A 21,888-nucleotide genomic window follows, 5' to 3' on the forward strand; every position below is an offset into this window, starting at 1 on the left:
ATAGTTCCAGCAGTCAAATAATCGCCTTAGTCTGAGAGGATGGCACTTGTGACAGGCAACACTTGCATGTTCTCTCTCATTGTCCAACCAAATTCATAAGTAGGGGCCTACTAGAAGGTCAACAACTGGTGACATTTAGAACAGTTGCCTGAAAATAGCTGTCGTAAGATACTAAAATAGACGATATTATATATATATATATATATATATATATATATATATATATATCTATATACTACTAAAAGTCAAGTTTGTTTACATGTTTGAATATTTATTTGTTTGCCTGATCGACTATCTCGCATGGTTGCACTCATCGTGGAAAGCTGTAAAATAGTATGTAGGTAGAGAAAAAATTTTGTTTTAAGACAGACTGTTAATCACAAATTTATTTAAAGACGTTAATTAATTTATTGATTTATTCATAGTTAAATTAACCGTATTTTTTTTAAAATGTTAATACCATGAATAAACTTTGTGGGGATAGTGACGTCCCTTGATAGTGACGTCAGAGTTTTTTGTTGACTCTTTAGTACAATAAAATGGCGGCGTCTATCGAAGAAAATTGTGTTCCCATTCCAAAGTTTAACGCGTTCTAAATCTAATTTTCTGTCGGTCATAACTTTAACAATACGTCCGTTTGCTGTATTTATTACGTTCCAACACTTATATCAATTTTCAACTGTCTTTTTTCATTTAGTTTTACAATAAATTTCTCTAGATCTAAAGATGAGCTGTCGAAGGAAATTTATGAATCTAGCCTAGATCTAGATCTAGGTCACTAAACTCAATGTAAATTCTAAATCTAGACTTAATGTAAATTCTACATCTAGAATCTATTTCAGGCCTTAATACATCTAGAATCTATTTCAGGCCTTAATTATTTTATATAAATCTTTGTTTGGCTAATTTAAGATAAAATTTAATTTGAAAGTTACTACTTCTAGACTAGACGCTCGAAATCAAGTTGCATCAAAGTATAGTATAAAAATTCACTTGTGACGTCACGAGTAAATAGCTAAGTTTGTAGCGTAGTCCGCTCTCATGCGAGTGGTACAGGTTCTAGACCAATATGTCAATGATATTTTTTTTCAATTTTTTTTTTTTAGATGTTAATGATAAAAAATGATATTTTTTTTCAAATTTTTTTTTTTAGATGTTAATGATAAAGTTGCCTATCTGAACTTGGCAGGATACAGGGCAGGTGAAGTAGAGTTCATCTGTTTCTTTGTCCTAACCATATGAAAGGATAGTGTGGTCAGAGACATGCTCGGCTGGAATCGTTTTTTAAACGATAAAAACATGTTGTCTGAGACTTGGCGGGACACTGGGCAGGTGAAGTAGAGTTGAGTAGGTCACATGTGACGTCAGTATATGAAGGGATAGTCCGAAATCGGTGTTTTCGGTGTTTTTAAAAGATAAGAAACATATTTTTGAATGTGGGCTCTGTTTTTGTGACGATAAGTGACACTGCAGTAGCGTAGCGAGGAGGGGGGGGGGGGGGGAAGGGGAGGCGGGGGGGGGGGGGGAAGGGGAGGCGGGGAGGGGGGGGGAAAGGGGAGGCGGGGGTGGAAGGGGAGGCGGGGGGGAGGTGAAGGGGGGGGCGGGGGGACGTATGTTGGGGCGCCAAAATGGTTTGGAAAAATAAATTGAAAGGTTGAGGGGGGTTCAAATCGAAAGTTTGAGTGGGGGGGGGGGGGGGAGGGGGTGCACATCAAAAGTTTGAGGGGGGGGTTGAAAATCGAAATCTTGGGGGGGGGGGGGGGGTTAAAATCGAAAAGTTTGTCCCCGGGCGCCGGGAAGGCTCGCTATGCCTCTGAGTGACAGACGTGATGTTTTTTGATGGATGACCCCCGAAACCCACAGTTATCCAAGGGATGACGGGTATTCTAGTCTATAATATAAGCGGGCTGTGCTTGTCCTTCCTTCCTTCTGTCCGTCCGTCCGTCCGTCATCGCTATAGATTTTGGGACTATAAAAGTAAACTACGCACCATGCTGTGCTTTTCAGTGCACCGCAGTGTCTTATTATAAGTAATAGAGTAGGGTTTGTTTATATAGCGGCATAGAGCTATTTTATAAATGCCACTGTGTTTAATTTTTTGCATAACGTTATGAACATATTAAATATTTGCACTTTGCTAAAACAGATTAAAAAGATCAATGTCAAATATCATTTTACTTTATATTCCTAGAAAAATTGGATAGATTTTCATAACATAATAACAGTAGGGTAGAAAAATCAAATTAATTTAACTCTTTCTAATTATGAAAAGGGAGGTAATTTAAAAATAAATTAAACTCACGCTAATAAAAAAATGTGAATGCAAATCTACGGACCTCTTAGAAGGAATTAGTGTTGAAATAATATAATTAGCAAAATGTGAATGCAAATTGTGCGGATGCGGATTGTTGGAAAATTATAATTAGCATGGATTGATACAAGGCAATCTTTTATTTATTGTATTCACTGAATGTACTGTTTACTACTTCTAATTTTTAATCAACTATTCCGCACCATTATAGACATTGGGTGCGCAATGGTTTTAGTTATGAAACTCAATTGTAAATTTTTAAAATTAAAATACTGGGAAAAAAAATGCGTGAATTGATAAAGTGATATATGGTAGGTAAACACGGATATTTTAAATATTGCCTATTTTTTATTGTATATTATTTATTATTATTCTATCTTTCGGTTTGCGGACAAGCTGGGGTTTTATAAGAGAGGCGTAGCTAGGGGGGGGGGGGGGGTTGGAAATCGAAAGTTTTACGGAGGGGGAGGGGGGTAGGGTGCAAATCGAAAGTTTTAGGGGGTGCAAATCAAAAGTTTGAGCGGGGGGGAATTTCAAATCAAAAGTGGTGCAAATCGAAAGTCTGAGGGGAATGCAAATCAAAAGTTTAAGGGGGTGGGGTGGAAATTGAAATTTTGAGGGGAGGGGGTGCAAATCGTAAGTTTGAGGGAGGGTCAAATCGAAAGTTTGTCCCCGGGCGCCGGAAAGGGTCGCTAGGCCTCTGTTTTGTAGTCATTCACTGTGTCAGACGCGTCCGCCGGGACTCGGAAAGGGCGCGATTTGGCGCTACGGGCTAGACTGTGAGCACTATGCCTTTCTGATTGCATTTAAATTGTGTTTATGTTATGAGTGTTGTGTTCGTTTTTTCGTTTTTTTTTTTTTTTTTTTTTTTTTTTTCGTTCCTTCGTTTGTGTTGTGTTTAGTTTTGTTCTGTTCCAAAGTTGGTATATTTAAAAATGATTTACCGTGGCGGAGCACGGGATACAGCTAGTCTATAATATAATCGGGCTGAGCGTGTCCTTCCTTCCGTCCGTCATCGCTATAGATTTTGGGACTATAAAAGTATGCTACGCACCAAGCTGTGCTTTTCAGTGCACCGCAGTGTCTTATTACAAGTAAAAGAGTAGGGTTTGTTTATATAGTGGCATAGAGCTATTTTATAATTTCCACTGTTTGTACAATTTTGCATAACGTAAAGAGAATATTAAATACACGCACATTGCTAAAACATATTAAAAGGATCAATGTCAAATATTATTTTCTTATTTATGCCTTGAAAAGATGTAAACATTTTAATAACGTAATAACAGTACGGTAGAAAAATCGAATTAAACTGCTTAGTAATTTTGCCAATGGAGGTAATTCAAAGATAAATTGAACTCACGCTAAAAATGTGAATGCAAAATCTGCAAGACGGAATAATTGTTGGAATAATATAATTAGCAAAATGTGAATGCAAATTATGCAGACGTGTAAGAGTACATTATTGTTGGAATATTATTATTAGCATTGATTGATAAAAGGCTATCTGTTATTTATTTTATTCACTGAATGTACTGTTTACTAATTATAATTTTTAATCAACTATTCTCCATTACTATATTAAGTCATCACGTTCATTAGGTGCGCAATGGTTTTAGTCATGAAACTTTATTGTAAATTTTTAAAAGTACTGAAAAAAATGCATGAATTTATAAAGTGCAATATGGTAGGTAAAACACGGATATTCTAAATACTGCCTTTAATTTATTTGAGGAAAAGCTAGGGGGGGGGGGGGAGGATGGAAATCGAAAGTTTGAGGGAGGTGGGAGGGTGTAAATCGAAATTTTCCACCGGCGCTCGGAAAGGGCGCGATTTGGCGCTACGGGATAGACTGTGAGCAATATGCCTTTATGATTACATTTAAATTGAGTTTATGTTGAGTGTTGTGTTTGTTTTTTCGTTTTTGTTTTTTCTTTGCGTTCGTTTGTGTTGTATTTAGTTTTGTTCTGTTCCCAACTTGGTACATTTAAAAAAGATTTACCGTGTGTTGTGGTTGTGTTGTGGTTGTGTTGTGGTTGTGTTGTGGTTGTGTTGTGGTTGTTTTGTTGTTGTGGTTGTGTTGTGGTTGTGTTGTGGTTGTAATGTGGTTGTGTTGTGGTTGTGTTTTGTTTGTGTTTGTGTTGTGTTTTTGTTTGTTTTGTTCTGTTCCCAAGTTGGTACATTTAAAAAAGATTTACCGTGGCGGAGCACGGGATGCAGCTAGTATATATATATATATATATATATATGAAGTGTTCGCTAATTAGAAAACCGTATTGATTTCCAATTTATTTTAATCGGATTGCTGGCTCCCCCCCCCCTCCAAGTAATTATAAGTTATGCCCTTATAGTCTAATCAAATTTAGCACGAATTCGACAATTTAACCAGTTATTTAAAAAAAATCAATTTTTTTATCCCATTTCCCTTGAAGCTCTGTAGCCAATGTAAACCTGATAACGATCTCATAAGTAAATTCCTTGTGATTACATTCTCGTCACACGTAAATTTTTTGTGATTACATTCACGTCACGACGTAATTTTTGTGTGATTACATTAACCTCACGTCGTAAATTCCTTGTGATTACATCAGATCATGACGTAAAATTTGTGATTACATTCACGTCACGACGGACGAAAAAACACCAATTATATTCGATTTGGACCATAAATTAAAGGAACAAAAACAAATTCAAACCACTAATTCTAGTAAAAATTTTTTTTGGAATAATAATATTAACTCAATTTCTGTTCAAAGAAAAGATGCATGAAAGAAACTCTGTACACAGGAAGGCGTTAAAGCACTGCCAAGTTATTGAAAAAATAATTCTGTTTCCGCTCATGACCGTCTTTATATTCCCAGGTTCTTACATCAGCATCTGACCAGCTGACACCAGAAGACACCAGCAGAAGACACCAGCAGACACCAACAGACACCAACAGACGACATGCTCCAGAAAGCGTTGGTCATGTCCTCGCTGCTCTTCGCAATCTTCGGGGCTATAAATAGCATTCCCAGACAGCGCAAGCGGTCAGCGGAATTAATGTACGGCCATTATGGACCCGGTCAGTGTCATTTGTTTCACGACTGTCCCCGAGTTGTCTTTCCTTATCTTTCATTATCCTACAAGATAGCCAGTGCGTTATTTTTGTTCCACAAGAAATTAAGTGTGTTATTTTTGTTCTACAAGATAGCCAGTGTTTTATTTTTATCATACAAGATATTAAGTATTTTATTTTTGTTATAAAATAAATTCAGTATGTTTTTTTTAGCTGTGAATTGCTTTGAAATTGAGAAAAAAAATCCATTCAACTAAGATTTTTGACGTTAACCCAATTAACGCACAATTTTAACTGTTATCATTACGTTGAATAAAATACTTTTTAAGTAGTAACAAAAACAGATATTTTCAAAGAAAATGATTTTTTTTTTCATTTCGGAGTCGCTAAAGCAAAGGTTACAAATAAAGAATCTAAGCTCAAAATTTAAAATTACTAAAATTTAGATCTAGCTTCGATTAAAAAGAAACATTTTCTACGAAATAATTTGGTTGGTTTTTGATGGGGAAAAAAATCACTGGCCAACCCTGTGTCCTGGGGTTGTGTGGGAGTTCGGGCATCACGTGACACTGGTTTTTGATTTCAGGAGCTCACTGTGAGGTTAATGGAGAACTGATACCCCACGGCCAGATTTATACAGACCTATCTATGTCCAGATGTCTACAGCACCAGTGCTTTTTTGGCAACAGTTTTATTTACTCTGAAGGTAATCACATACACACACAGACACAAAGACACACATACACAGACAGACACACAGACACACAGACACACAGACACACATACCTATCTATGTCCAGATGTCTACAGCACCAGTGCTTTTTTGGCAACAGTTTTATTTACTCTGAAGGTATTCACATACACACACACAGACACACAGACACAGACAGACGCAAAGACACACAGACACGCACAGACGCACAGACACACAGACACACTGACACATACAGACACACAGACACATACAGACACACTTACACACTGACACACACACATACACACACTATATATATATATACATATATGTATATATATATATATATATATATATATATATATATATATATATATATATATATATATATATATATATATATATATATATATATATATATGTACGAAAATCCGAGTACACATTAATTTTGTATTCCCTATCAATTGTGCAACCGTTCAAACTGGCAGCACACAATTCGCATACACAAATCACATAGCCATGCCGTACCTATTCAACATTTTGGACCCAGGTTTTTAATGTACGATCTCCTGGTGTTGGAGGTATCGACACATGGAGGCACTATAACATTTTTAATATAGGCGAAATTTGACAGATCTCTCGATATTCGTCGTGTTGTCTCACGTTGAAGCAAACTAAGTGCTTGTCTGGTACAAGTTTCACGGCCTGTTAAAACACACATTCTTATATCTGGATTGTCATCAATCATTTCCTGCCTGGAGACCTACGGACAGCGGTGAAACTTTGGTGAATCTACAGGGAATTCCCGCACCCGGAAACTGAGTTATTTTCTCGCCTGTGGCAGATAAACTGGTGCCGTGACGTCACCAGATGTCCGGTACTGTGTGGATATATCTACTGGACGTGTGTTAGTGTGAGCAGAATATTTCAACAGGCTTGCGCGCCAGTAACAGTGAGCGACGCGTGCCGGGGGGGGGGGGGGGGTACAGGCCACCTCTCCAGACTTTTTTCTTCCAGACTTTTTTCTCCGGGGGGGGGGGGGGCACTTGAAATTTTCGCGGGGGCGGTAGACTTTCTTCGGGGGCGGGGGGGGGGGCACTGTTAAAAGTATATATTTTCTATATAAATTTCATTCCGTTCGGGGTGGGGGGGGGGGGGGGGGCGGTAGACTTTCTTCGAATAGATGCCTGGAAGAAACTCTGCTCTCCACCCCTACCCCTTTACGAAAACAGAAGAGAAATGAATTTTGTTCATTTCAGCAAAAACTTTATCCCGGTCGAAGAAAACTTGACTAAAGAAAGACGATTTTTTAAACCAGTACGGATACTCGAGTCACAAATACTTAGTTAAAATACTTGAGTCACAAATACTTAGTTAAAATACTTGAGTCACAAATACTTAGTTAAAATACTTGAGTCACAAATACTTAGTTAAAATACTTAAGTCACAAATACTTAGTTAAAATACTTGAGTCACAAATACTTAGTTAAAATACTTGAGTCACAAATACTTAGTTAAAATACTTGAGTCACAAATACTTACTTAAAGTACTTGAGTCACAAATACTTAGTTAAAATACTTGAGTCACAAATACTTAGTTAAAATACTTAAGTCACAAATACTTATTTAAAATACTTGAGTCACAAATACTTAGTTAAAATACTTGAGTCACAAATACTTAGTTAAAATACTTGAGTCACAAATACTTACTTAAAGTACTTGAGTCACAAATACTTAGTTAAAATACTTGAGTCACAAATACTTAGTTAAAATACTTGAGTCACAAATACTTAGTTAAAATACTTGAGTCACAAATACTTAGTTAAAATACTTGAGTCACAAATACTTAGTTAAAATACTTAAGTCACAAATACTTAGTTAAAATACTTAAGTCACAAATACTTAGTTAAAATACTTGAGTCACAAATACTTAGTTAAAATACTTGAGTCACAAATACTTAGTTAAAATACTTGAGTCACAAATACTTACTTAAAGTACGTGAGTCACAAATACTTAGTTAAAATACTTGAGTCACAAATACTTAGTTAAAATACTTGAGTCACAAATACTTAGTTTAAATACATTGTTAAAATACCCCCCCCCCCATGGGGACTTACAATTTGTATTTATCTCCGCTGGGTCTATCTTAAGTTTAGCTCATTAGCCACAGGCTTTGATCAATGCGTACACTTCAAACAATTGATGACATTCTTTCTTTAAAATCTGAAGTAAAATACCCCCCCCCCCAATCTACACACACACACACACCTGGACATACGAGCTCATTAATGAACTCTACCCCCCCCCTACACGCACATATTCTATCTGGTTAATCCAATTAAGGAAACGAGCATTTAATTAAGACTTGACCACAGCTGATTAACCCACGTGACCAGCCTGTCAATGTCTCCTCCAGGATGTGAAGATGGCGCTGGGGGGTGTCACGAGGTGGGGGAGGAGTGGGAGGAGCGCTGTGTGACGTACACGTGCACCAAGACAACCACCGGAGGATACAACTACTTCCAGCCCATCGTCAGGAATGCTCGTAAGTCATCTCAGTCATACAGGTTAAGTCATCTGTCATACAGGTTAAGTCATCTGTCATACTCAGTCATACAGGTTAAGTCATCTGTCCAGCTCAGTCATACAGGTTAAGTCATCTGTCCAGCTCAGTCATACAGGTTAAGTCATCTGTCATACAGGTTAAGTCACCTGCCATACTCAGTCATACAGGTTAAGTCATCTGTCTAGCTCAGTCATACAGGTTAAGTCATCTGTCCAGCTCAGTCATACAGGTTAAGTCATCTGTCCAGCTCAGTCATACAGGTTAAGTCATCTGTCTAGCTCAGTCATACAGGTTAAGTCATCTGTCCAGCTCAGTCATACAGGTTAAGTCATCTGTCCAGCTCAGTCATACAGGTTAAGTCATCTGTCTAGCTCAGTCACACAGGTTAAGTCATCTGTCATGCTGAGCTCAGTCATACAGGTTAAGTAATCCGTCTAGCTCAGTCATACAGGTTAAGTAATCCGTCTAGCTCAGTCATACAGGTTAAGTAATCCGTCTAGCTCAGTCATACAGGTTAAGTCATCTGTCATGCTGAGCTCAGTCATACAGGTTAAGTCATCCGTCTTGCCCAGCTGTCATTAGGTTTGTCAGGTGTGCCTAAGTCATAAGTATTTAAGTCAGGTGTTTAAGTGAGTTGTGTATTACTAGTAAGGTGTGTTTAATTCACGTCTTAGTCAGGTAGACTATGTAATAGGCGTAGTTAAGTCAATTGTTTAAGTCAGGTGTGTATTAGATGTGTCCACCAAGCTCTGATGGGTACCTGACTCACGCTAGTAAAAGTAAATGCGTGTGGGTATTGTGCTGACCACTCTATCCCGTCATATGTCGAGCTCACTAAATGATACTCTCGATAGGGCACTTTGCTAGGTATGTTTCAGTTCGGTGTTTCAGTAACGTGTGATTAAGGTAGGTGCATTTTAGTCAGGTGGTTTATTCAGGTGTGTTTTATTCAGGTGTTTTATTAAGGTGTGTTTTATTCAGGTGTTTTATTAAGGTGTGTTTTATTCAGGTGTTTTATTAAGGTGTGTTTTATTCAGGTGTTTTATTAAGGTGTGTTTTAGTCAGGTGTTTTATTCAGGTGTCTTTGAGTTAGCTATGTCTGCCGTGTGTGTTTAACCAAATATTGTCTGCCGTGTGTGTTTAACCAAATATTGCCAGCCGTGTGTGTTTAACCATATATTGTCTGCCGTGTGTGTTTAACCATATATTGCCAGCCGTGTGTGTTTAACCAAATATTGCCTGCCGTGTGTTTAACCAAATATTACCTGTCGTGTGTGTTTAACCTGTCGTGTGTTGACTAAGAATACAGAGACAACTCATGTCAAGTTAAATTAAGACCCATAGTTGTATTATTCTTGGCAACTGACACCAAAGGAAACAAAAATCGAAGGAGCCAGGAAAATGCCGGGCTCAATGAAACATCAGTTCTGCTTCATTAGTAAATTGTGTCGACTGTTGTGTCCACGTCAGCAGACGACAGTTTTCCAATGGAGGCTGGGAGAAAGGTCAACGTTACGTAGGCACGACGGGAATGTCAAAAATAAAATGATCTCCCTTTATTAGTCTCACTTGAGAGTTATCTTCCCTTGGGACGGAACTATTTTTTTTTTACTGTAATTGTAATGTATGAAAGAGAAAGTGTGTCGTCATTTCTAAGGGGCTAAGTCTGAATGATGAGACACGTTTTAGGAGCATAAAATCATGTTGTTAGTTGTAGTATTAATTTATACAAAAACCCCAAATATGGTGTGTTTACAAAAACAAACAAATACAAGAAAAAAAACCACTCAGACAAACAAGTATGTCATGTGATGTACCACGTGATCAGCCATTGTTTACCACGTGTTTCTATCCCCCAGGGTGTCGCGATGTGGAGGGGGACTGCCATGAAACCGGGGCCTCCTTCAGCTATCGTCTGCACGGCCGTCTGCACCACGACTGTCGCTGCAACATTACGGACAACAGGATCCTGTACCGCTGCTACTGACCAGTGGTCAGCTGCGGCCCGCCTTCTCAAGTATCCACCATTTGACGTGCAGTTTATTTCCTTGCATTCGTTAGCTCAACTTTGGAGGACTTTAGAAAACAGGAAAAATGTTTGGTATTTTCTTCTAGTTTGACCCAGGTCCACAGAAATGTATGGCTTGGATGTAAGTCACTGAACCATGCTCACACTTTCACTGTCGAGGCTAAGCTGACCTATGATGTAAACAACTGAACCATGGCTGTTTGACCCGCGGTCTCATGACCACATCCGGCCCGCGGTCTGATGGCCGTCTCCGGCCCGCGGTCTAATGGCAGCATCCGGCAAAAAGTCCAACAGTGATTAAGGGATAAAATATCAAGCGCTCTTCAAGCAATAAATAGAATCTTTATGCAAAATTTTGTGATCGAACTTTGCCTAGAAATAAATTGCATGTTGAATTCTGTCAGAGTTAGCTCTGTTTTCACGTTTGTATTCTTTACTTCTATCGTTTTTACTTCTATCGTCTTTACTTTTATCGTTTTTACTTCTATCGTCTTTACTTTTATCGTCTTTACTTTTATCGTCTTTACTTCTATCGTCTTTACTTTCATCGTATTTGTTTGTATCGTCTTTGCTTCTATAACAAACACGCTTATATCAGAAAATGTAAAATACATGACTGCAATAATACATGTGTCCGACAGAAACTACGTTTCTCTACTGACTTCGGCAAACACAAATAACAAGTCAACTTCAGAGAAACTGACTCCAACTCAAAATATCCTTTTCTTAATTAAGATAAACTTAAATAGCGCGTGACTAACTTTAAAAAATCATTAAGTGACACAACTCAATTCTTGAAGTTGAATTCAACAATAAAAACGATACAGAACTGAAATACCGCAGACAAGATAATTAAATGTCTCATACTTTACATCATTAATTAATTAACAAAGTCAGAAATGGAAGGTCTACTGATTTCCTTCACGGCCCAGTGGTTTTGTCAAGTTTATATATAGGTCTGTCTGTCAAAGTACGCGCACGTGCATGCATGCTGTGTGTGTATGTAGGCAGTGGATATATATATATATATATATATATATATATATATATATATATATATATATATATATATATATATATATATATATATATATATATATATATTATATATATGAGTGAAATTACACGTGTGCGTTACTTTGATATAAAAAAACGCGTGCGTTTGTGAGTGAGTGCGTGTGTGAGTGTGTGCGTGTGTGAGTGTGTGCATGTGTGAGTGTGTGCGTGTGAGTGCATTAACTGATTAAGCGTCAGTAGTCAGATGCTTCTGTTAAAAAAAAAAATCCGAAAAAAACGAAAACCTTTGGTGTAAGAAAAAAAAACCCTACGTATATTCTCCACAAATAAACGATTTGAGGCAATACGTGGTCTATCACACTGACTGTTCTTGGTGTAAATTGGACTGGGTATGTTCTCCGTGGGGAGGTCATGTTTTCGTAGATCCTCGGGCTTTTATTTATCAACAGCCCCACAAGAGCCCCCAACATCCCCCCAGACCCCCAACAACCCCACAACAGCCCCACAACAGCCCCACAACAGCCCCACAAGAGCCCCCAACAGCACTGGACAGCCAGCCGTTAGGTGATTCCCATCAGACTTGACGACTCTTATGAATATTCAACGTTGGGCAGACGTGAAACTTTTCTCGCGAGATCTGGCGAGATCATGTGACTAAGTGATTGGATTTACTGTCACATATTTGCTGTAGAATTCATTAAGGTTTCTCCCCATCTCCCACGCTGAAGAACCCTCCAGGCATTCCTGACTTACGATTTTCTGAAGCCACACTTTCTTGCTCCATTGAGACCGTTTTTCTCTCGCAGAACTGTCGGTAGAAAGACACTTTTTCAGTACACGATTCAGTGCATGGTACTCAATCTTGTACATACACGAAGTCCTGTGAGTATACGAAACAGTTTCAATACACGAGGCGTAGCGACTCTTCCCGGCGACAAACTTTCAATTTTCGATTTCCACCCCCCCCCACCCCTCGAAATTTCGATTTTAACCCCCCTCTCAAATTTTTCTCTATATATTTTACTATTTTTTGCCTTGGTGTCACCCCCCCTAAATGGTGTCACCCGGTGCGGTTCGCCCCCCCCCCCCCCCTCGCTTCGCCTCTGGTAACAACTAGCCTCAATGTACGAATCAGCTTCAGAACAAGAACATGCTAAAGAACACGATCGCGTTTTAAAATAAATCATATTTCAGAATTGTAACATGTTTCTGTGTATGACAGGGTTTATAGCTAAATCCACCGTAGGGAGTGTAATTATAACTTCCGTGGTTTTCAGTAGAAACAGTGAGGGGGGGGGGCAGGGGCAGGGAGAATGGTGGAGTCAGTCTTAGCTATGGGGTGAATGACTTACCTGGCTAATCAAGGCTAATGATGGATGGATGTAACAAAGTGTAGTGGAGGATTAAACAGGAGGGGGGGGGGGAGCTGAAGCAAAATACACAGAGACCTGCAAAATATCATTCCCCTCACTACATTATCATTCCCTTCACTACATCATCATTCCCCTCCCTACATTATCATTCCCCTCGCTACATTATCATTCCCCTCACTACATTATCATTCCCCTCGCTACATTATCATTCCCCTCACTACATTATCATTCCCCTCGCTACATTATCATTCCCTTCACTACATCATCATTCCCCTCACTACATTATCATTCCCCTCACTACATTATCATTCCCCTCGCTACATTATCATTTCCCTCACTACATTATCATTCCCCTCACTACATTATCATTCCCCTCACTACATTATCATTCCCCTCACTACATCATCATTCCCCTCACTACATTATCATTCCCCTCGCTACATTATAATTCCCCTCGCTACATTATCATTCCACTCACTACATTATCATTCCCCTCACTACATTATCATTCCCCTCACTACATCATCATTCCCCTAACTACATCATCATTTCCCTCACTACATTATCATTCCCCTCACTACATCATCATTCCCCTCACTATATTATCATTCCCTCACGACATTATCATTCCCCTCAAATACATCATCATTCCCCTCCCAACAAGCTACTCCCTACATGCTATCACCACCACACACATATTTCTTACCATAAACCAGCGTGACATTTGTCACTATCACGTGACGTGACGTTTCCGATCACGTAACAAGCACGCGTGACCAACAATTTTAATTACAAGCAAAAAAACAACAACCATTGAAAACAAACACAAATTAAAATTTAACTGTAATATTTTTTTCCATCAAGATATAAAAATTTTCCTCATTGTTTATTTACCCTAATTGTTTTTAACACACAGCTAAACACATGCTGTTCTCTTAATTAACGTAATTCCCCAACGAACTTAATTTATTGATTGCATCTTGATTGGAGTGAGTAAACTGCAAAAAGTTTGGAACTGGCTATCTATTTCAGACCGGAGCATCGACTCCCATCAGGAGATGAGCCGCTTTTAAATCAAATTGGACCTTTTAAAAATGCACTTTTCAAAGCAAGAAAAACAAATGAACCAAAAAATATTTTAATGAAAATGAAAAAAAAAATGTAATATCAATATTGGAGAAATTAATGTTAACGCTTCGCTGATTCAGATCGTCATAACAAGTTGAAAGATGATGGAATAGTTTAAATTTTATTCACGTCTTCAAGCTCTACTGAGTTATTAATTTTAGTAGCGGTGTTTAGAACATAAAACGGCTGCTAAAAAATAATAAACTGCAAACATTATGAAACGACCGATTATAAAGAGTTGTGTCTGTTTAATAGGAAACTATCACCACACTAGTCGATCACAACACTGCTACAGTCGATCACCACACTAATCAATCACCACACTGCTACAGTCGATCACCTCACTGCTACAGTCGATCACCACACTGCTTCAGTCGATCACCACACTAGTCGATCACCACACTGCTACATTCGATCACCACACTGCTACTGTTGATCACCACACTAGTCGATCACCACACTGCTACAGTCGATCACCACACTGCTACAGTCGATCACCACACTAGTCGATCACCACAATAATCGATCACCACACTAGTCAATCACCACACTGCTACCGTCGATCACCACACTGCTACTGTTGATCACCTCACTGCTACAGTCAATCACCACACTGCTACAGTCGATCACCACACTAGTCGATCACCACACTGCTACATTCGATCACCACACTGCTACAGTCGATCACCACACTAGTCAATCACCACACTGCTACCGTCGATCACCACACTGCTACTGTTGATCACCTCACTGCTACAGTCAATCACCACACTGCTACAGTCGATCACCACACTAGTCGATCACCACACTGCTACATTCGATCACCACACTGCTACAGTCGATCACCACACTAGTCGATCACCACACTGCTACAGTCAATCACCACACTGCTACAGTTGATCACCTCACTGCTACAGTCAATCACCACACTGCTACAGTCGATCACCACACTAGTCGATCACCACACTGCTACATTCGATCACCACACTGCTACAGTCGATCACCACACTAGTCGATCACCACACTGCTACAGTCGATCACCACACTAGTCGATCACCACACTGCTACATTCGATCACCACACTGCTACAGTCGATCACCACACTAGTCGATCACCACACTGCTACAGTCGATCACCACACTGCTACAGTCGATCAACACACTGCTACAGTCGATCACCACACTAGTCGATCACCACACTGCTACAGTCGATCACCACACTGCTACAGTTGATCACCTCACTGCTACAGTCGATCACCACACTGCTACAGTCAATCACCACACTGCTTCAGTCGATCACCACACTAGTCGATCACCACACTGCTACATTCGATCACCACACTGCTACAGTCGATCACCACACTGCTACAGTCGATCACCACACTGCTTCAGTCGATCGCCACACTGCTACAGTCGATCACCACACTGCTACAGTCAATCACCACACTGCTTCAGTCGATCACCACACTAGTCGATCACCACACTGCTACAGTCGATCACCTCACTAGTCGATCACCACACTGCTACATTCGATCACCACACTGCTACTGTTGATCACCACACTAGTCAATCACCACACTGCTACAGTCGATCACCACACTAGTCGATCACCACACTGCTACATTCGATCACCACACTGCTACAGTCGATCACCACACTAGTCAATCACCACACTGCTACCGTCGATCACCACACTGCTACTGTTGATCACCTCACTGCTACAGTCAATCACCACACTGCTACAGTCGATCACCACACTAGTCGATCACCACACTGCTACATTCGATCACCACACTGCTACAGTCGATCACCACACTAGTCGATCACCACACTGCTACAGTCAATCACCACACTGCTACAGTTGATCACCTCACTGCTACAGTCAATCACCACACTGCTACAGTCGATCACCACACTAGTCGATCACCACACTGCTACATTCGATCACCACACTGCTACAGTCGATCACCACACTAGTCGATCACCACACTGCTACAGTCGATCACCACACTAGTCGATCACCACACTGCTACATTCGATCACCACACTGCTACAGTCGATCACCACACTAGTCGATCACCACACTGCTACAGTCGATCACCACACTGCTACAGTCGATCAACACACTGCTACAGTCGATCACCACACTAGTCGATCACCACACTGCTACAGTCGATCACCACACTGCTACAGTTGATCACCTCACTGCTACAGTCGATCACCACACTGCTACAGTCAATCACCACACTGCTATAGTCGATCACCACACTAGTCGATCACCACACTGCTACATTCGATCACCACACTGCTACAGTCGATCACCACACTGCTACAGTCGATCACCACACTGCTTCAGTCGATCGCCACACTGCTACAGTCGATCACCACACTGCTACAGTCAATCACCACACTGCTTCAGTCGATCACCACACTAGTCGATCACCACACTGCTACAGTCGATCACCTCACTAGTCGATCACCACACTGCTACATTCGATCACCACACTGCTACTGTTGATCACCACACTAGTCGATCACCACACTGCTACAGTCGATCACCACACTGCTACAGTCGATCACCACACTGCTACCACACTGCTACAGTCAATCACCACACTGATACAGTCGATCACCACACTAGTCGATCACCACACTGCTACAGTCGATCACCACACTAATCAATCACAACACTGCTACAGTCGATCACCACACTAGTCGATCAACACACTGCTACAGTCAATCACCTCACTGCTACAGTCGATCACCACACTGCTACAGTCGATCACCACACTGCTACAGTCGATCACCTCACTGCTACATTCGATCACCACACTGCTACAGTCGATCACCACACTGCTACAGTCGATCACCACACTGCTACAGTCGATCACCTCACTGCTACATTCGATCACCACACTGCTACAGTCGATCACCACACTAGTCGATCACCACACTGCTACAGTCGATCACCACACTGCTACAGTCGATCACCACACTGCTACCACACTGCTACAGTCAATCACCTCACTGCTACAGTCGATCACCACACTAGTCGATCACCACACTGCTACAGTCGATCACCACACTGCTACAGTCGATCACCTCACTGCTACAGTCGATCACCACACTGCTATAGTCGATCACCACACTGCTACAGTCGATCACCACACTGCTACCACACTGCTACAGTCAATCACCTCACTGCTACAGTCGATCACCACACTAGTCAATCACCACACTGCTACCGTCGATCACCACACTGCTACAGTTGATCACCTCACTGCTACAGTCGATCACCTCACTGCTACAGTCGATCACCACACTGCTACAGTCGATCACCACACTGCTACCACACTGCTACAGTCAATCACCACACTGATACAGTCGATCACCACACTAGTCGATCACCACACTGCTACAGTCGATCACCACACTAATCAATCACAACACTGCTACAGTCGATCACCACACTAGTCGATCAACACACTGCTACAGTCAATCACCTCACTGCTACAGTCGATCACCACACTGCTACAGTCGATCACCACACTGCTACAGTCGATCACCTCACTGCTACATTCGATCACCACACTGCTACAGTCGATCACCACACTGCTACAGTCGATCACCACACTAGTCGATCACCACACTGCTACATTCGATCACCACACTGCTACAGTCGATCACCACACTAGTCGATCACCACACTGCTACAGTCGATCACCACACTAGTCGATCACCACACTGCTACATTCGATCACCACACTGCTACAGTCGATCACCACACTAGTCGATCACCACACTGCTACAGTCGATCACCACACTGCTACAGTCGATCAACACACTGCTACAGTCGATCACCACACTAGTCGATCACCACACTGCTACAGTCGATCACCACACTGCTACAGTTGATCACCTCACTGCTACAGTCGATCACCTCACTGCTACAGTCGATCACCACACTGCTATAGTCGATCACCACACTGCTACAGTCGATCACCACACTGCTACAGTCAATCACCTCACTGCTACAGTCGATCACCACACTAGTCGATCACCACACTGCTACAGTCAATCACCACACTGCTACAGTCGATCACCACACTGCTACAGTCGATCACCACACTGCTATAGTCGATCACCACACTGCTACAGTCGATCACCACACTGCTACAGTCAATCACCTCACTGCTACAGTCAATCACCACACTGCTACAGTCGATCACCACACTGCTACAGTCAATCACCACACTGCTACAGTCGATCACCACACTGCTACAGTCGATCACCACACTGCTATAGTCGATCACCACACTGCTACAGTCGATCACCACACTGCTACAGTCGATCACCACACTGCTACAGTCGATCACCACACTAGTCAATCACCACACTGCTACAGTCGATCACCACACTGCTACAGTCGATCACCACACTGCTACCACACTGCTACAGTCAATCACCTCACTGCTACAGTCGATCACCACACTAGTCAATCACCACACTGCTACCGTCGATCACCACACTGCTACAGTTGATCACCTCACTGCTACAGTCGATCACCTCACTGCTACAGTCGATCACCACACTGCTATAGTCGATCACCACACTGCTACAGTCGATCACCACACTGCTACAGTCAATCACCTCACTGCTACAGTCGATCACCACACTAGTCGATCACCACACTGCTACAGTCAATCACCACACTGCTACAGTCGATCACCACACTGCTACAGTCGATCACCACACTGCTACAGTCAATCACCACACTAGTCGATCACCACACTAGTCGAGCACCACACTAGTCGATCACCACACTAGTCGATCACCACACTAGTCGATCACCACACTAGTCGATCACCACACTAGTCGATCACCACACTGTTACAGTCGATCAGCACATTCCAGAAAATCGTATATGTGTAAAGTTAAATGAAAATAGTGTATCCATACAGTAATGTTGTAGTTTTTTTTACTTGTAATTATTTTAATGCTGCAGCTATTTTCTTTAGATCTAGTGTACTTAATCGTGTCAAACATGGACCATTGACCGAGTCAAGACAAGAACCTTAAGTCTAGGTGAGCAAGATATTTCCAAACAGTACAGTCATGTACTTAGTTTCTTCAGAATCTTTCGGTATTTATTCCCGATTCGCGGCATTTTTGCAGGTATAGTGCAGCCGTTCTAATTCACGCCAAACACACAAAGGTGCTAGAAAAATGGCGGACCTGACAAGGTGCTGGTGCTAATAAAGTTCCAGTCAAAAGTTCCAGCAATGTTTCTATTGTAGAGTGACCGTCAGTTTCAATAGCTGGGACCGATGTCAAATTTTTTTCTGAAACAGTTTAGTCTCAAAATCGAACCTTTAAATATTGATCTCTTGTAGAGGCCGTTTGAGCCAACATAGACACTATATTATAAATAAAAACATTGTATCACTTTTCATCAGGTCAACGAAAGGTAAGTTAAAGACTAAGACATTAAGACAGTGGACCTACGTATCTGTGTATCTGTGTATCTATGTGATCTGACAGATCTAGACAGTGGACACCTAACCTTCAAGCAAACATCAAGGAAACAAAGAAAAAAAAATCGAACCGCCACCTTTGACAAGTGAGAGATCATGAATGGCGTGCTTGACTGATCCGTCTTACAAGATCGTGACCCATCCACTGGCTCAACTTTTGTATAAATTCAAGTTTTTTCTCAACTTTTGTATAAATTCAAGTGTTTTTTTTTCACATTCCAGATAGGAGGGGACTTAAAATCTTTAAATAAGGGCTACGGGTGTTTAAGGTATGTTTTTGTCATCTCTCGTAAGTTGCCAGTTTCTATTTGTAGCGAGATTTAATGTCATAAATTAATTTAATATGTTTTAACTAAAAAAAAACAACAACAAAACAACGTAAGACTAAACAGGTTTTAAGTTTAATTGTTAAAAAATATTCCAAAACTATTACTATTTTCTGTCTCCAGTAATTGAAAGCATTAGCCGTCACATGCGACTTGGGAGTTGTTTTGTACATTTTTTAAAAACATTTTTTTGTACATTTTTAATGCTTCGTTTCACAAATTTTAATTGACAAATTGCATATTCTTTTATAGTCAGAGAAAATCCATTTAATAATTATTTTCATTTGATTTGTGATGTTTGGTTTTACCGCCCAAAGCGTTAGACTAAATGTCAGTGATGTAATTTGTTAATTAATGAGAATTTATTTTTGACATGAAATCTTTAATTACTACTGTAGCTTTGTTTACGATATAATATTGATTGTTTCATACAACTGTATACGGTTATTTGTATTATTCACTACACAAAGTATCGCTCTGTCTTCTACTTTATTTAGCAGAAAATTAAAAACATGAACACTTAAAATTTCAGGAACAAAGCAATAAATGAAAGGTTCGGTTCTCTCCCTTGTCACCATGGTAGTGATGGCGCTGGTTGGTGAGGGACTGACAGACAGAAATACAGATCACGTGATGTAAGTCATGCGTAGCACTGAGTTTTTGTTTTGGTGTTGCCATTTAAATTTGTTGTATTGTCACGAACATATTTCATTTCTGAGAATTACCTTTAGTAAAAAAATCTTTTTGAAATAACCGTCAAGCAAATTAAAAAATTAAACAAAGCTGAAATAGTTCATGGCAGTTACAATACGAAAGATTTAAAAACATGTTGTATTTATTTTTTCATAAATTAACTTCCTCCCCCCTCCCACCACCATTCATAGAACACCCCCTGCCCTCGCCCTATGTTGAGCAGGCCCCAACTAAAAGAACTACGTTACGATGGTATTGTGTTGGTTTAACGTGTCCCACACTGTAGTTCTAGAACATGGTTCACTTTGTATCTCTTCATAATTCCGTCTTTCTTCTCACCATGTCTCACTTTGTCTCACATCCAAGTCTGTATCTCTAAATACACGTCTCACCCTTTAACCCATGTCTCACCTTGTCTCACCCCAGCTACGTCCGACGACCCCCCTACAGCTCTGGCTATGTACAAGACTACCACCACCGCCCCAACACCAACTACAACAGCTACCAGCAGGTGCCCTACCATGGCAGCAACAGGAACTATCCCCACAACACCAACTACCCCCACAACACAAACTACCCCCACAACACCAACTACCACCACAGCCGCCACAACACTCACTACGGCGGATGAAGCGATGACAACAAATAAATTGTATATAATGTGACCGACAATTTTTGTGTTGTTTGTAAGGTTTGCACGTTTTAGCAATTTAATATTATCTGTGTTGAACGTGTTTGTTTGCTACTGAAACAAGATTTAGGCACGAGAAAGCTGACCTCGAACCCGAGGCTCACGTTTGATGGACAGGGAGGTAGGAGCATTAATGGGAGAAGTGACTAGATTTACCAGGATATACCGAGAAATTAAAATTAGTTTAAAGCTTGAGTTTCATTGTTACGAAGAAAATGTTTCAGCCCACCCTTGTATTTGAGTAACTGTTTCATTAAAACAAGGGTCGGTTAAATTGTTTTTTTTTTTTAATCCAGCACGTTACACAACAAGAAAGATAACCTCACAATATTCTAAGTTTACCTATATTGCAGCAGTTATTCCCCCTTCGACAAAAAAAAAAAAACACAAAACAAAGCGACGTCTATTCAGCTTAAAATGAATGTCAATCTGTTAAGAAATTAGAACCACAATCTGTTGAGTTGTCTG

General features: G+C 40.5%; 2 protein-coding genes across 3 annotated transcripts; both read left to right on the forward strand.

The window, feature by feature from the left end:
• The first annotated feature begins 5,205 nt into the window (after positions 1-5,205).
• Positions 5,206-10,824, forward strand: LOC131936391 (uncharacterized). 2 transcript variants are annotated; one of them, XM_059293354.1, is made up of 4 exons: positions 5,206-5,375; positions 5,956-6,075; positions 8,481-8,609; positions 10,490-10,824. In XM_059293354.1, the coding sequence occupies exons 1-4, from the start codon at positions 5,258-5,260 to the stop codon at positions 10,615-10,617; spliced, it is 495 nt and encodes a 164-aa protein (XP_059149337.1). In that variant the 5' UTR covers positions 5,206-5,257; the 3' UTR covers positions 10,618-10,824. The 2 variants fall into 2 exon arrangements, with proteins under 2 accessions (XP_059149337.1, XP_059149338.1); XM_059293355.1 differs by lacking the exons at positions 5,206-5,375; positions 5,956-6,075 and adding an exon at positions 6,156-6,219.
• Positions 10,825-20,562: 9,738 nt separating this feature from the next.
• Positions 20,563-21,401, forward strand: LOC131936386 (major prion protein homolog). Its single transcript, XM_059293340.1, has 2 exons — positions 20,563-20,671; positions 21,156-21,401. Exons 1-2 carry the CDS (start codon positions 20,583-20,585, stop codon positions 21,358-21,360), a joined length of 294 nt encoding a protein of 97 aa, XP_059149323.1. The 5' UTR covers positions 20,563-20,582; the 3' UTR covers positions 21,361-21,401.
• The last annotated feature ends 487 nt before the right edge of the window (positions 21,402-21,888 follow it).

Source organism: Physella acuta, unplaced genomic scaffold, assembly GCF_028476545.2.
Source record: "Physella acuta isolate Inbredline_101_S28 unplaced genomic scaffold, ASM2847654v3 ptg000177l, whole genome shotgun sequence".
In the NCBI taxonomy this organism is placed as follows: Eukaryota; Metazoa; Mollusca; class Gastropoda; family Physidae; genus Physella; species Physella acuta.